At 43.0% G+C, this 17,681-nt stretch overlaps 1 protein-coding gene across 1 annotated transcript in view; it reads left to right on the forward strand.

The window, feature by feature from the left end:
• Positions 1-17,681, forward strand: part of LOC307088727 (netrin-G1-like) — a gene marked incomplete at its 3' end in the record, with an annotated part of 64,706 nt that overhangs the window by 26,329 nt on the left and 20,696 nt on the right. Inside the window, exon 2 of the mRNA XM_079754700.1 lies at positions 16,339-16,982. Within this exon, the coding sequence (XP_079610826.1) occupies positions 16,339-16,982 (644 nt within the window). The remainder of the gene's footprint in view (positions 1-16,338; positions 16,983-17,681) is intronic.

Genomic DNA, 17,681 nt, shown 5'->3' on the forward strand with positions numbered 1-17,681 from the left:
ATTTGATACTCTTATTGCAACTTATGCAAATTATATGGTAACAAATATATATAATTTCTTAAGGTCTTATCAGACCTAGTCAAAATGTAAAACTTGAATTCATTGATGTGTACAACTCATTGCATGTGTATAAGTTCAAATGTATTTGTTCAAGACAGAAGTTGACTCCTATTAGTATTAATAATTATGAGCAAATCTCTCTCAAACTTGGCTGACTCTTTCTGATTAACTTATCAAGAGAAATTGACTCAATTCGAAATAGACTGATTGCGGACATTTAAAAAAAAGGCAATAGATGTAATTCTATTCTAGACATTATTTTGGTGTTATCCTTTGCACTTTTAAACCGTTGATTCATGTCAGCGTATTATTCAAGCCCTATGATCAGTATACGGCTCAACGCACAGGTACTATAACCTCGCTTTGAGGTTAATATTTAAATTTCTATTTTAACAGCACATCACGTTGTTACAGATTGTAACTGAAACTAATTTTTTTTTTAACTTGAAAAGGGCCCAGCAGAATGTCTACAGTAAACAGGAAGTACATGCATGAGTGAGGTACAGCCCTCCCCCTCCTCCAGTAAACTCCCTCTCCTCAGACGCCTGGCTGCATCCAGCAGAACACTTGGAGTCCCAGCTGATAATGGCTGACAGCTGTCATCCAGTCATGTTCAGAGACAGAGCTCCAGGTCTCCAAATGGGGATTCTCACGCAAATAATGATCTTAAAAAAAACAAAAGACTAAAAAGAGGAAGGAGGGCGATGAAACAAAAAGCGCCACAGGGAATACAACGATGAGATTGAGAATAACTTTTGTCATTATTTGAGCTTGACATACACACATTAAAATCTTAGGCTCCAAACCACTCAAGTGTAAGTGAGGGGTGGGGGAGGGGGTGGGGTCCAGTTCAAGCCCTGGGCGTGAAGCTGTACTGTACGTACACCACTGTACACGGGGAAAACTGCAATGTGCTTGTTTAGTTGTTTCCCTCTCCCCAGCCTAGATTAATTTTTGTCTTGTGCTGATTCATCCAAAGTGAATCTGTGTTGTGCGCTCTGCTCCACTGTAAATCACACATTGGGAAAGATTAAAGTGCTGTTATCAGTATGTGTGTGAGCGTTTGTGTGTGTGTGTGTGTGAGTGAGTGTGTGTGTGTGTGTGTGTGTGTGTGTGTGTGTGTGTGTGTGTGTTTGTGGTTGTGTGTGTTTCCCTAGGCTAATGTCACACAAGCAGAGAACGTTGAAGGGATACAGCACGGCGAGACATTGCACACGTAGATTGTTAGCACTGTGTTTCAATAAGTGTCATCTACACAATTTGGCAGTATTAACCAACATTTTCAAGTTGTCTTTTTTTTTAAGGCACATGAAGAGGGGAAAATTATTGTGACAGCCCATCCCTAAAGTGTACAATTCCACTTTAAAAAAGTTACTTCTCTCTCAAGCTCATCATACACTCTGAATGCCTCAAGGGACGTTTTTTCTCTCTGTTCTCGCATAAAGTAGCAGAAAAAGCAAGGCCCTATCGCGGCCTTGTCAGCGTGCCAAAAGAAAGAGTGGAGCTGAAGTGATGCTACAATACAACACAACCTAGTCTAGACACTACCTTTACAATACAACACAGCCTAGTATAGACACTATCACTACAATACAACACAGCCTAGTCTAGACACTATCACTACAATACAACACAGCCTAGTCTAGACACTATCACCACAATACAACACAGCCTAGTCTAGACACTATCACTACAATACAACACAGCCTAGACTAAACACTACCTTTACAATATAACACAGCCTAGTCTAGACACTATCACTACAATACAACACAGCCTAGTCTAGACACTACCTTTACAATGCAACACAGCCTAGTCTAGACACTATCACTACAATACAACACAGCCTAGTCTAGACACTATCACTACAATACAACACAGCCTAGTCTAGACACTATCACTACAATACAACACAGCCTAGTCTAGACACTATCACTACAATACAACACAGCCTAGTATAGACACTACCTTTACAATACAACACAGCCTAGTCTAGACTCTACCTTTACATTATAACACAGCCTAGTCTAGACACGACCTTTACAATACAACACCGCCTAGTCTAGACTCTACCCTTACAATACAACACAGCCTAGTCTAGACTCTACCTTTACAATACAACACAGCCTAGTCTAGACTCTACCTTTACAATACAACACAGCCTAGTCTAGACTCTACCTTTACAATACAACACAGCCTAGTCTAGACGCTACCTTTACAATACAACACAGCCTAGTCTAGACTCTACCTTTACAATACAACACAGCCTAGTCTAGACTCTACCTTTACAATACAACACAGCCTAGTCTAGACACTATCACTACAATACAACACAGCCTAGTCTAGACACTATCACTACAATACAACACAGCCTAGTCTAGACTCTACCTTTACAATACAACACAGCCTAGTCTAGACTCTACCTTTACAATACAACAAAGCCTAGTCTACTAGTCTAAAAGTAGACAGCTATTAATATAATATACCTAATCTTAAACATCTCCATTAAGAATCATCATTGAATCAGGGTCTCAATGTGTCGCTCTCTGAGCGACATATATTCATATAAGAGATTAGTTAGTTCATCTTTATATAATAATTTAATCGTTCAGGGGTCGAGATGTCCCCCGGACAGATGGATTGATACAGTGTTTTTGATGAGGTTTGATGGATGCAAAGCCATTTCCTGGAATTTATTTCATTAGTTTTCGGTGGGCTTGTTTGCTCAGAACTAAACGGCTGCCATATTCAAATTCACAACAAGTTAAAACTAGATTGAGGCTTGGCAGCCACTCTCTGTTTGACTGCCAACTCCTGCTCAGCGCAATGTGTGTCTCGAACTGTAGACACACACACACACACACACGCACACACACACACACACACACACACACACACACACACACACACACACACACACACACACACACACGCACACACACACCACATCAGATTGTTTAGATCATTGACTCTTTCACACAGCAAGGCTGATGGGGTATGGTGGATTGCTTTGTTTACACACACGCACAGGCAGTCTTTACATCTAAGTAGCTGCCTGCAAACACAGAAGGGTGGAGGATGGAAGGATGGTGTAAAGGGACTGCTGGGAGGCAGCCTCACCTTCTCACAACACCGTTTTAACTGCTGCTGCTGTATTCACCACCACCATCAGCAACCTACATCATTGCCATCGTGAGCAACTTCTCTACCAACACCAATTAACAACCACCTATTTCCACCACCATTTCGACTACCACCATCAACCAATCTACATCCTCTGGAGTCATTCAGTCGACTGAACGCCTTTGAATCTCCCCCATCCCACCTCTTACTCACCCCCTTTGTTGGGCGCATCCTAGTGATTGTTATCATAACTACAACCACCACCATCATTACTACAACCACCGCCATCATTACTACCAGCACCACCATCATAACTACCACCACCACCATCATAACTACCACCACCACCATCAATAACTACCACCACCATCATCATAACTACCACCACCACCATCAATAACTACCACCACCATCATCATAACTACCACCAAAACCATCATTACTACCAGCAACACCATCATGACTTCCAGCAAAACCATCATAACTACCACCTCCACGATCATAACTACAACCACAACCGTCATAACTACCATCACCACCATCATAACTACCACCACCACCATCATAACTACCACCACCACAATCATAACTACCACCTCCACGATCATAACTACAACCACAACCGTCATAACTACGACCACAACTGTCATAACTACCACCACCACCACCTACATAACTACCACCACCACCATCATAACTACCACCATCACTATCATAACTACCCTTACCACCACCATCATAACTACCACCACAGCCATCATAAATACCACTTCCACCATCATAACTAGCGCCACCACCATCATAACTACAACCTTCCCTATCGTAACTACCACCACCACCATCATATCTACCACCTCCACCATCATGACTACCACCACAACCTTCAGAACTACGACCACAACTGTCATACCTACCACCTCCACCATCATATCTACCGTCACAACTATCATAACTACCACCACCACCACCTACATAACTACCACCACCACCACCACCACCAACATAACTACCACCACCACCATCATAACTACCACCACCACCAACATAACTACCACCACCACCATCATAACAACCACCTCCACCATCATAAATACCACCATCACTATCATAACTACCACCTCCACCATCATAAATACCACCTCCACCATCGTAACTACCACCACCACCATCATAACTACCACCTCCACTATCATAACTACCGTCACAACTGTCATAACTACCACCACCACCACCACCACCATAACTACCAACACCATCGTAACTACGAACTCCACCACTGCCACCACTATCACAACTATCACAAATCCTATCACAACCTCCATTCCACATTCAGAGCCACTGCTACATTGCTGTTGTTTTTGCCACTCTCCGTTTGAGAGACACCGGGGATTAGTTTACAAAGTGCCCACCTGTCGGCTTTGGTGGCTTCGGAAAAAAGGAAAGTTTTATTTGACTTTGTTGATCTTCAGAGTTTAGATGGGAGGCATGGAGTTTGTGGTGGTGGTGGGTAGAGGGGTGGCAGGTTGGGGGGCTGTGAGAGGGATCTTTTGTTTCCTGGTGAGTCGGTAGGGTTTGAGGTGATACTTTGCTTGAGTCTCAAAACAAGAGACCGAAAAAAATAAAATAAAACTCAAGCACTGTACCTCAGTACCTGAGCTTGACTTTTCCTTGACTTTCATATTATTGTTGTTATTTTTGTACTGCCAGTCAGTCACACGGGTAGTAAACTGTGGCCACATGTGGGTGCGGCCGAGGGCAAGGAAACAGAAGGGAAAGAAGAGGGCAGTGGTTGCTGTATAGGAATAAAAAGCAAATATATACACTAGGGAACACACTGAAGTCCTATAGGCTGGCATATAAACTTTGCACAAAAAGTAAGGAAATAAGTGTTTGGTAGATTATTTCTCTGTGGTTACAATGCTTTTTGGCAATAAATCTTATACTGTTGGAAGCCTGTTTAGTTCCCTTTCAAATGGTGCCCCATTTGTAAGGAACATGAATTTGTGGGATGAGCAGCAGAGCTGAGTATGTGGGTTGTGCCCATAATCAACCAAACACAAATTTCCTTACTTTTTGTGCTAAGTTTATATATATATATAAATACGCTGATCTATATTTCTATCATTAAGACTTCTCTCTGGTTGCCCTGAGCCACTAGATGTGAAAGGTTAACTTATGCTATGACTTTGTATGGATGCCCCCGACACTGGGAAGTGAAAGTACTCTTCAAGGGACAGATATGGATCTCTAAATGTTAAGAGAAGGATCCGGTGACACACTTCTCTCGATTATTCTTAGTTATTCTCAATATTTGATATGCATCACATAGCGGAGGTCAAGACAAAGCGATATTTTGCACTTTCTGTTGAGAGTTGAGAGCTTTTCAAAAATTGATGCATAAATAATGCAAAAATATATTTAAGACACAGAGATCTTGTATGATATTACAGTACTGGAACAACGTTAGGACTGCCTTTGTGCCATTACATGGCTAACTTGTCTGCCAGCCGCGAGGTGAGGATGTGGCACCTCAGATGCACATATGGAACACTTTTAACCTGTGTGTAGAAATCTTTACGTTTTCGCATTAACTTGCAGGGTGTTTTGGGTGTGGTGTGAGGACTCACTGCGTGCTCTAGATACCAGGGCATGTGTGTGGTTAATGACACTTGCTTGATTCCCTGTCATTTTGGTGGAGTGGAGATGATTAGTGAAGCACTCCCCCCTGGACCCGGTTTTAGATTTCCTCTACTCCTCCTCTACAATTCTCTTGTTCTCATTCCCTTTCTCTCTCTCTTACCCTTACCTTCTCTCTCTCTCTCTCTGTCCCCCCCCCCCCTCTCTCTCTCTCTCTCTCTTTGTGTCTCTCTCTTTGTGTCTCTCTTTTTCTCTTTTTCGTAGTACTCTCTCTCTCTCTCCTTTTCTTTCATCATATCAAGGGCCCTGATAGAGACAATCAGTCGTCTAAACACTCTTGACTCCCTCCCCCAGCCCTACCCTTTTGTTGGTCTCCTTGTAGTGATTGCGACGGCTGTCTCTTGTTCTGTGTTATTGTTGTGAAATCAAGTGGAGCCACTCGTGTCTGTGCTTTTGACGCTGGGCCATTTAATCAGCGCTCGATTGTGTGGGTGTGGGTGTTTGTGTAAGTGTGTCTGTGCATGCTTGCATGTGTGTGATTGTGTGTGTGTGTGTGTGTGTGTGTGTGTGTGTGTGTGCGTGTCTGTGCGTGTGTGTGTGTGTGTTCATGAAAGGGGGAGGTGTACTATTTTGTTTTGAATATATGTGTGTATACATGTGTGTTTTTCATCCGCTATATGTTGTGTTCTTCGTTTGGCTACGGTGTAGGGAGAAATGAAGCCGTGAGGTGTGTGTTAGAACAGGCAGACATTAGCATGCTCTGCACAGCTGTCCGCTGTAGACGTGGGTCTCCTCTGGGTGCTCTGGTTTCCTCCCTCACCACAAAAAACCTGCTTAGTTTACGCTCTTGCCCTCCCCATAACCAGGACAGTGGCACGGCATCTGCAATTGTTTTACCGGGTGCTACCCTATGGAAGATCACTGCTCATTGATGGGTTAAATGCAAAGGATACATTTCCTGATGGGATTTATAAGTATATCAAATATTTTATTAGTTTTTTATTTATTTAACCTTTATTTATTCAGGGAAGGCCATTGTAAATGTATATCTATGTACAATAGATATAAACAGTCGGTCAAACAACCAGAACAACACAAGCAATCCTTTTTAAATGCGAAAAAGGAATCACCCCCTTCAACGTCTCAATCGAGGCCAATCTCCTATATCATCAAATATCAAAGGTAATTTGTAAGTACTTCTAGCTGTGTCCACGTCCACAGTAATAATTGGGTATGCATGCTTGTATGGGACTTTTGGCATGTGTGTGAGTAAGTGTAGCTGATGCGCATGTGCACATGCCTGACCCAAAAGTAGCGTGTGTGCGTGTGTGCGTGTGTGCGTGTGGCGTAGCCAGGCGCTGGCTGTCAGCGTATTGCAGTGTCGTGATCCCTGAGCTCAGCGGGAGGAATAGGGCTGCTCTCTGTCTCCCTGGAGTCGCCTGCCCATCATTCTCCTCAGATTCAGTCGTGAAATAAAATACAGAAAAGGGAGGACGGGTAGGGGGAGTCGAGAAGAGAGAGAGGAAGGTCATCCCTGTAGAATGACTAAACAGACCTTCAGTGATCTGAGGGAGGGGACATGCTGCTGAATCCTAACCGCACCCGGAGCCATTCAACACACACTGTAGGGCTGGCTTTACTGCACTATCGATTTTAATCTTCCTTTAAAAAAAGGTACAACTTTCCAAAAATATACAAGTAAATACATAAAATACGAGTAAATCAAGAATAGTTTGGCAGCAGTTGGATATGGATCCCCGCCGCCCTCCTCTCAGCCTATACGAGACTATTATTACAGAGATGATGAAGGTGTCACCTGTGCATGGCTGGGTACAGAAGTGATCATTAAAACCAAAAGGCCGTCTCCACCCTCTGCTCGGGTTCTCCTTAGCCGGTAGAAGCTGAGCGTCGGCGCTGAACCAGAGTAGGGGGTCGCAGTGATGAGTTGTGAACTGCAACAGCGCATTAAATGGCTGCCATAGGTTCTCACTGGTCAGGAGCGCACTCAAGCAGCGCTCAGTTTTATTGCAGGGAGAAGGAAATACCAATCCCACTTGATGTTTAATGTTTGGACATACTGACGTAAAAATGTGACCCTTCACTTGAAAGGAAGAATTCATTAGGTTCATTATTGTATTATTTTGAGTTGGGCATTTGACAATGTTTTTACAGACAATAATGCACACACATACACACTCACACCAATGAAACAAGGGTGCTCCTTTGCTCCTTGATTGTACATTGTGAAGTTACAACAAAATGACCACGGCAATGCTGTATTTGGGACCTGTCGGGATTGGAATTAATTCAGTTTGTGTTCTGTTTGGTTGTTTGGTCGTTGTTTAGAAATTAATCCTGAAACAATTTGTCATGCAAGTTTGGGAACATTTGGCTTGTTTAACGTATATTTACATTGTGCCTATCTCTCTATCGATAAGTCATTTCTCTTTTACATATGTTCCGGACACAACCCTACTAACGATTTTTGGCTTTCAGAGTTTTTGGTAAAATAAGCAGTCACTCACTAGATACAGAGAATAATATAAATCTGATCTAGAGGCAGTCGGTAAATCACTAGTAGGTAAATTACCTTCTTTAGCATCCTTCAGTAACGTCAGTAATTTGTTCTGGTCTATAACGAAATAATATAATGATCAATTAAAAGAGTTATATATTCTCCTTACCAAGTGTGGTAGTCAGAACAACAATTATTGATTTGTCCAAATGTGTTGTTGAGTACAGTTAATACAGAACAGATTTTGATTTTACAGGTCTGCCTAAGAATGTCAAGACCCTTCATTATGGCATGCAAAAACATCCCACAATGCCTACTGATGTGCAAGCCCTCAGCAGAATCACCTGCCATGATATCTTGTAACTGGGGAGGAGGGGCTGATCTGGTTTACCGCCACATTATATCCAATGGAATAGAAGATGTCTTCCCTCAAGTAGTTAGTAAGGCTCATGAACCTGAATGGCCCATTGAGAATTCAACACCAAAGGAGGGAGATTTAAATGTCATCACGCCTCATAAACTATAATGGACCAAGACACACATACACACATGATAGTTAACCACTACATTGCCTCTGAACGCCATTCGATTAGCATTTGTGGGCGTCTGTGTGCCTGTGTATGTGTTGGACAAACACTGTGATTTGCTCAGTAATTTATACTATTCAAATGGTATTCAAAAGGAAAGTACCAAACAAACTGGAGGACCTGGGTGAGTGAGTGTGTGTGTGTGTGTGTGTGTGTGTGTGTGTGTGTGCGTGCGTGTGTGTGCGTGTGTGCGTGCGTGCGTGCGTGTGTGCATGCATGCGTGTGTGTGTGTGTGTGTGTGTGCGCATGCTGTATGTGTGTGTGTTAGATGTGCGCTGAAGGGTTCATGACCTCAATCCCCCTTCCAGCTTCCGATCCGTTTGAAAATATGAGCATAATCCTGCAGGGAGTGGATCTGGCCTTCCTAGTCGGAGAGAGAGTGAGGTAAAGAAAGACAGAGAGACAAAGAGGGAGAGGCAGATGGATAGAGGGTAGTTAGCACGACTGGGACGGATGCTGCGATGCACAGACAAATTAAAAGGAGAAAAAGCAAGAGGATTTGAGAAGGAAAAAAGGTAGATAATCACAAGGAGAGCCACAGAGGGAAGGCGAGGAGAGAGGGATGAATTACATACGTGGGGAGGTGGATGGAGGAGGGGTTGGTGGGTTGGGTTTCACAGAACACAAGGTGACATTAATGCGGCAGGCATGGCATTAACCCTACAAAGCCCAAAAACACCCATTACTACCATTATCTCTACACACACAAACACACACACACACACACACACACACACACACACACACACACACACACACACACACCAACACACACACACACACACAAACACAGAAAAGAGAATGGTGAATCCTGGGAGCCTAGCAGTGGAGATTATTCTTCTGAGGAAGATAGGATGACCTGGTGAAGGGGGGGGGGGGGGGGGGGTAGAGAGAGGGAAAGAAGAGAGAGAGAGAGAGCGAGCAAGATAGAGAGACGGACAGAGAGAGAGAGAGAGAGAGAGAGAGAATGTATGGGGTGGGGGGAATTGGGTTTTGCATATGAACTGAATACAGTATCCAGTAACCTGGATTATTGTGTGTTGTTCGGCTGCTTAATGTGTATTCACACACACACACACACACACACACACACACACATACAGATATTCACCCAGACACACATGCACAAACACACACAAACACACATACACTCACAAACTTACACCTGCACATAAACACTCACACGCAAACACATACATTATTTAAATGTATTGTGTCGTCTAGGGCTCGACCTTGATTTCGATTTTAGCGTCAAACGATCACAAAACTACATGCTGGATACATATCTGTACATTATTTTAGATTTGAACATTTTCTTTTCGACCATTTTGTGTATATTTTTAAGGCGAAACTTCAAAGTTCTCAGTTACAAAGTGTTTTTTGAGAGAGACATGCTGAATAAATAGGTCATGTTTTCAAACTCAAAAAATAATCGTTTGATAATCGTTATTTCAATATTGACCAAAATAATCGTGATTATTATTTCCTCCGCAATCGAGCAGCCCTAGTGTCGTCTAATTATAGCCTTTCAATTCAGATATATTCAGAATTTATGTACGACAAAATATATGTAACACTCAAAAGAAGTACACCCCCCCCCCCCCCCCCACACCCAAACAGAAATAAGGACAAGGAGATGGCACTTTGTGACAGGAGCCTATGAAAGGATGGAAAATGTATGTCTTTACACCTATGTCCCCCATAGTTCCCTCAAAGCCTGAAGTGAAATTGAAGCAGTTATCTGTTATCCTGCCTCCCCCTAACCCCTTCAACACATATAAAGGGAGCAGGTTGAAATGGAGCGGAAAGTGAATACAAAAAGACAGAAATGGAAGATCCATGAAGCAGAGAACAAGACTGACAGAGAGAGATAGAGGAGAGATGGAGATAAACAGAGAGAGAGAGATAAAGGGAGACTGTGACGGAGAGAGTTATAGGGAGGGAAAGGAAAGAGGGCCAGGGTATCTTGTGTCTTTGTGGTCAGATCCAAAGACTTAGTATCACTTATTTTTCTATTACTTTTTTCATCTGAGGGGATTTTATAGCAACACCTGAAAAAACAGTAACACGTAGGCTGAGAGGACGATTTAATCTTTTTTCTCATTAAGATTTCCTGGTGTGTAGCATCAGGGATGTGTTTACTGTTCGACTCCAGCATTCTCTCTCTCTCTCTCTCTCTCTCTCTCTCTCTGTTCCTTTTTCTCCTCTTTCTGTATCTCCGTTATATCTTTCTCACCTTGTATTGCTCTCTTCCTCACCATATCTCTCTTTCTCTGTTCAGTATTTCCTTCCATTAGATTATCAGGTGTAGAAAAATGTGCATTTTGCAAACTAGAAATAATAGCAGAAATGTCTGTAATCAGCTAGTCTGAATGGAGGACAATGCAGCCCATCTTAGAGTGGATTCTGAACATTTTAAACTGATTGACAAAACTAATCAGTTGTAAAGATCTGGGGGGGATGCATGATGGCGAAGACGATTTTTTGTTTTAAAATGATAAAGTGACCTTGTCGAAGATTTCCATGTTAATAAATTAATTTAAGTCACTTACTATCGCCAAACGAACACACTGATGATTCATCAGAGGGCCTTTTGCCCTCTGATGAAAGCCCTTACATTTGCACTATCAATGTAATGCAATTACAGCATAAAAGAATTACAGCATTTCGTCAATGGTGTTGCCAAATAGAACGAGCCGGAAACCCTTTTTGTTAAACACTTAAGTATGCTTTTTCATTTATTGATTGACCTACACTCTACACAATATTTTTCGTGGTGAGCTAGTCTGAAGTGTATGTTTCGTAAAGAATAATTAGCAAAATAAAAGCTGCATTATTCCCTCCTGCATCATCACACCTTTTTTTTTTGCATCATTGAGTACAGGATTGTCAATTTCCTTAATGAAGACAAAATAAACACAATCTGGAACCAGGGCAAGCATGAACACAAATTGTTTATCTTTATAATGCTCCGTTATGATGAGACTTCCTTGTGGCTCTCTCTATCTCTCTATACAACCCTAAACGGCTGATCACTGCTCGACTTAAGCTCTCACCATAATCTACTCCCTTCTTACATGTCTTAAAGAGACACGGGGTTGCATAAGAAGGTACAATAAGAAGGAGGAGAGCATAATGAGGAGGAGGCAGGGAGCAGGAGAAGGCCGTAAGGAGGAGGAGTTATGAAAGAGGAGGCAGAGATGAGGAGGTGTCAGGGCAGAGGAGGCAGAGGGGGGGGGAAGCTGGGGTCGGTTGGGGACGGATGGACTATAGGTGGATGAAATCTGCCAGCTGGGTTCGCAGCACCCAGACATCTGTCACACAAAGCAGATCACTGTGATTGGTGGAGGGAGGGGGAGGGGGGATCTATATGGCCGACCTGTCGCTGACCAGTTAAATTTATACGACCCCCCCCCATCCAGTGTCTCCTCCTCCATCAGAGCTAACGTTATTCCCAGGCCGACCTGTCAGCCCCCGCGGTCATACCTTAGTTTAAGACGCTAGCCTACAGGCTTATAGCAATGAGTCATGGTGCTATTTCTTTCTTTATTTCTATCTCTATTATCACAATATGTTTGCTCATTTTAATATAATAGTGCAAATATTAGAATATTAATTAAAATGGTATGTTTTGGTCTATGTTTTGATCATGTTTGCTTTTTGTCGCTACAACAAAACCTATGGAGACATTGGTAGAATGTGTAGGATGTGTAAAAAACTGATAACATATATTTGTTTTATTTTTTATTTCCTTTTATTTCATAGGGAACTCTTGAAAATATGTTGTATAGGGTTAAAAGATGAACGGATATGATCTTAAATGTAAACATATACTTATCCATATACACTATAAAACCTACTAAATTGGGTTTCTCTTTTGAAAAAGCCTTTGTTAGCTCTGGCTCTCTAACCGGATGCGGACTCTAGTTAGTCTCATTTATTTAACTTTAATTTGCTGGCTAATGCTTGTTTGTCTCCATCAGATATACAACTATGTCTATAATGGGAGCATTGCCCTGAATATAAGAACGATGTTCTCATTATTACCCATTCGATAACTGGACACACACATTATCGCAGTGCTCTACCATGTTTCAAACTACTTCAAAATACCTTGTGTATTTATTTTTGTGCAGGTAGGGGTCTGGTTGTTATATTTGACGGCCCGTCCTACATTTACATTTACATTGAGTGGATTTTGCCGAGGCTTTTATCCAAAGCTACATTCACACGCCAACGGCAGAGTCATCCACGCAGGGCGACAGCCAGCTCGTCAGGAGCAGTGAGGGTGAGGCGTCTTGCTCAGGGACACCTCTACACTCAGCGAACCCCCTGACCCCATGGTCAGATTGTCCTTCCACATTGAGGCACAACTGCTCATTTTTTATCCATTAATTGGCTAACAAAGACATCACAAGTAAACCACACTAAAGGAGTTTTGATTTGCAGACAATGCAAATCAAAAAATCTTTCTGACCGGCAAGACTTATTAATGATCCTGATGAATACAGTATGTTGTTTGGCAAGAACAGGAGAAGATGTTAAGGAAAGAATTTGAACCTGCATTTTGTTGAAGTGTTTATTGGTGTGTGTGTTCCAGTATGTCAGTGTGTGTGTGTGTGTGTGTGTGTTTGTGTGTGTGTCTGTCTATGTGTGTCTTTGTGTGTGTGTCTGTGTGTATATGTGTGTGTGTGTGTGAGGGGGTGTATCACCACCCTTCATGCCAACTTTGACTTCCAAAAAAAAAGAGCTGTTTTTGCTGGCTGGCCGGAGGGATCGATCAGGATACATCTTCTTCTGATTACCAAGACACACTGCTAGCGCAGGAAGTGTGTGCGTGTGTGTGTGTGTGTGTGTGTGTGTGTGTGTGTGTGTGTGTGTGTATGTGTGTAAAGCACAGATTTTATGAACATCAAACTCAGAAGTGAAGGAACACATATTATGTCTATCACACTTACGAGTCTTCCAGTGTAAACAAATAGACAAAAAACAAACACTTTCTAAATCAGGTGTTATCTATACACTGCAGTCTGCCCTCCATGTTTCCAGTCAAATTAATATTCTATCGCCTCCCCATCTACTGGGTATAATATAGCCACCAGGAATAGCCATCTCACATGTCTGTCTCCAGCCACATGAATGCACCAGATGCTGTCCTGCTAATGGCGTGCTAAGCCCATGCCACAATAGGGCCCCTGAACCCCAGGTACAGACCTCCGCTGCCAGTCGGTCCAGCCGAGTGCCAACCCACTTTGTCACTCCATTTTGCTGGTAGCAACACAGTCGCGTGCTGACGCTCTAGCCTAGGCAAATTAATAAATGGTGTGCTCATAGTCACACAGCTTGACAGAGGCTCGGATTTTGTTGCCACATTGCTTTGGAGGATGAAACAGAGAAAGAAAACAAAACACAGAACTCTATTAGCACTAGACAGTTTCTTTGCACCAATGACCTTAAAAAAACGTGTACAGTTCTGCCCTGCCTTCCTCCAAAACAAAAACCCAGGCATGCAGAAACACGCAAACCCTTTCACACACACACACACACACACACACACGCGCGCACACACACACACACCCCCCCCCCCCACACACACACACACACACACACACACACAGACAAAGGGTGACATCTATCTAATCAAGTTGCGGATTATCTTGTCCTGATAAATTGGAGCTTGTAGCACTTGAAAGGTGCTCCTGGGAGCAGGATGAGGTCCCCAGAGAGCCGGGGGGTGAACAGCACCTGCTAATCATTTTTAACAAAACAGCCCTGTGTTTTGGGCTGCGGGGGACAAGAACCTTTTAGAGATTACTTTTCTACTATAGCAGAAAAAATAAAAAACTGTTGCATGTGAACTTTACTGCGGTGGAGCGGATTTCTTCGATGTTAATGGAGCGTTTTAATGTTAGCATTTTTCTAGCCGTTTCGGACACTAAAAGCACTTCACAGTTAATGTCCCTAATTTTCCCTAACACACACATACAATAGCCTCATGAGACCATCTGATCTCTGAGTTAACATTATGATTCTCTGTGCCATTGAAAGCCTTTTCCAAAAAAAGAAATGATAAGGCCAATCAGAGTTCAGGGGAGTGACTTTCACTTCATGAAGAACAAGGAACCCTACAATCTGCAGAATAATAAAAAAGCAATGGGGCAACCAAGGAAAGTGTACCATTCTATGGAGCAATCACAACTGTTTTATTGTAAATCGACTGAATGATAGAGTTCCGATACGAATGATAGATAGTTTAAATGTACAGAAATCTGCACAGAAGGCTATCTTCAGAGGACAATATGTTTTTGCGTTACTTCCAACCCGCAAGGATTCAGCGAGATGAAGGGAGAAAGAGAGTTCTTTCATCTGATTGGCTGGAGTCTTCCAGCCGCGCACATATTTGGAAAACAATTGCTGCTGATAGCCTTTGCTCACACATTAAATAAACAATATACACTCAAATCTGCACACTAATGGGTATATATTGAGAATGATTTATCATATTAACCAGTATGTCCTTTTTATAGCTATTTTCTTACAATTATATAGTCAATGACATTTCTTGGTTAACAATATTTTAAATAAGAGATATTCGATAATGCAACATTATCGTAAAATCTCAACAATTGACCAAGGCAATGGAGATATGGAATTATGGAGAATTAAAAAGTTGTCCAATTCCCAAAGAGAACCAACAGATGCAAAAGCAGGATGATATGTCGTCATACACTGATAGGGGGATCTGGGACGCTAGAATGAATGGCTCAACAGAGGCAAAGACGCTACTGCTGAGGCAAGGGGATGGGGACCAGCAACCTCTGTCTTGATACACAGAACGACCCTTGTGTGCTTCTGCTTTTAGAAAAGCTCTTCATCCCAAATGTACAACTGGTCACAATCATGCAGGCTTTTTGTTTGTGACTTGATTCACTGAGTACCACTACAGCAATACTCTATGGTCATGAATATTTTGCACATACTATATATTGCAAGAAGAACCGGTCTCCATCGGCATTGAGAAACATTGCTTAGTGCCGTATTTCCGACCATACAGCTACATAATTATTCACCCAGTGCCAGAATGAGCTTCGGTTTATGCATATCATGATGAGTCTTAAGAGGTCCTCAGCCTCCCTCTCAATCCTGCTGGCCATTACACATACGTGCAGCAGACTTGCCGTTTCCAGTATAGATGAGCATGGCAGGTAGTTTGGATTCATGCACCTCAAAATCCATAAAATATGTATATTCCAACAGATGGTTTCTATTCATAGTCAGGTGGAGATATGTGAAGACACTGGTGGAGGCATTGCACGTGTTTTGAACTTAGCTGTGTGGAGTAGCTTTTCGATTGTCATTAGGTGATGTTACTCATAATTCTTAATTGATTCCTATCTATTTCCTGTCTGTCCGTAGGAGAACCCATACATGTGTAACAACGAGTGTGATGCAACCACAGAGGAGCTGGCCCATCCTCCGGGACTCATGTTTGACTTCGAGGGTCGCAACCCCACCACCTTCTGGCAGTCCTCGTCCTGGAAGAAGCACCCCAAGCCGCTGCTGGTCAACATCACGCTGTCCTGGAACAAGACCATCGAGCTGACCGAGGACATCATCCTCACCTTCGAGTCGGGCCGGCCCGAGCAGATGGTGCTGGAGAAGTCCCTGGACTATGGCCGCACCTGGACGCCCTACCAGTTCTACGCCACCGACTGCCTGGACGCCTTCACCATGGAGCCCAAGACAGTGCAGGACCTCACCCAGCACACGCTGCTGGACATCATCTGCACCGAGGACTACTCCCGCGGCTACGTGTGGAAGAACGACAAGACGGTGCGCTTCGAGATCAAGGACCGCTTCGCGCTGTTCGCCGGGCCCCGCCTCCACAACATGGCGTCGCTGTACGGCCAGCTGGACACCACGAAGAACCTGAGGGACTTCTTCACCATCACCGACCTGAGGGTGCGACTGCTGCGGCCGGCCACCGGCGCCACCATGGTGGACGAGAACAACCTGTCCAGATATTTCTACGCCATATCCGACATCAAAGTCCAGGGCCGGTAAGTGCCTTTAAAAGGCTCCTCACACGCCGTTTTAATGTAGGAATCTCCTGAATCTCCTAGGGTGGAAAAAAAGCGTTCTCAGGTCTCAGAGAACAATTGCAGATTCCCGACGTCAAAATGGCGCGCATGCATCTTTGCCACTCCTTTTAATTAGGCAGGCCGTTTATGTGCAGAGGTCAACAGTTGTCGAGATGACTTTAATGAAGTGGAGTGGCTTAGGGCTTGCTGAAGCACTCAGTTTAAGAACATCAAATCACTCAGATGTCTGTTGGCCCATGGAAGACTTTAAAGGTAGAGGATCAGCTGTTGGGTCAGTGCGGATTCTAATTAGTGTTTAATGTATGGTGGCCGAGGAGGAATGTAAAGAATGATAAAAAGAAGTCAAATATTTAGACAAAGTATCTTTCATATCTTTGCACAAAATGTTTGTTTGTGCTTGATAACCCAACAATTAGGTAACTATAATTGTATTTTTTTCAACCCTATTCCTTCATAATAATGCTTTACTGCAATTACATTTTTTTTTTTTATATGTTTAAGATCCTCTCAGGCACATAACATATAATCATACACACGATAAATCATTGTGGAATATCTTGGTAGATATCAACATCATCTTATTCAACCACAGAGGGAGCTGACAAAAGCCTCTGCATGAGCTGACCAAGGCGTCCATGGGACATCCATCCTGTTAAA

The sequence above is a fragment of the Pollachius pollachius genome (genome assembly GCF_949987615.1).
Source record: "Pollachius pollachius genome assembly, chromosome: 17".
Taxonomy (NCBI): domain Eukaryota; kingdom Metazoa; phylum Chordata; class Actinopteri; order Gadiformes; family Gadidae; genus Pollachius; species Pollachius pollachius.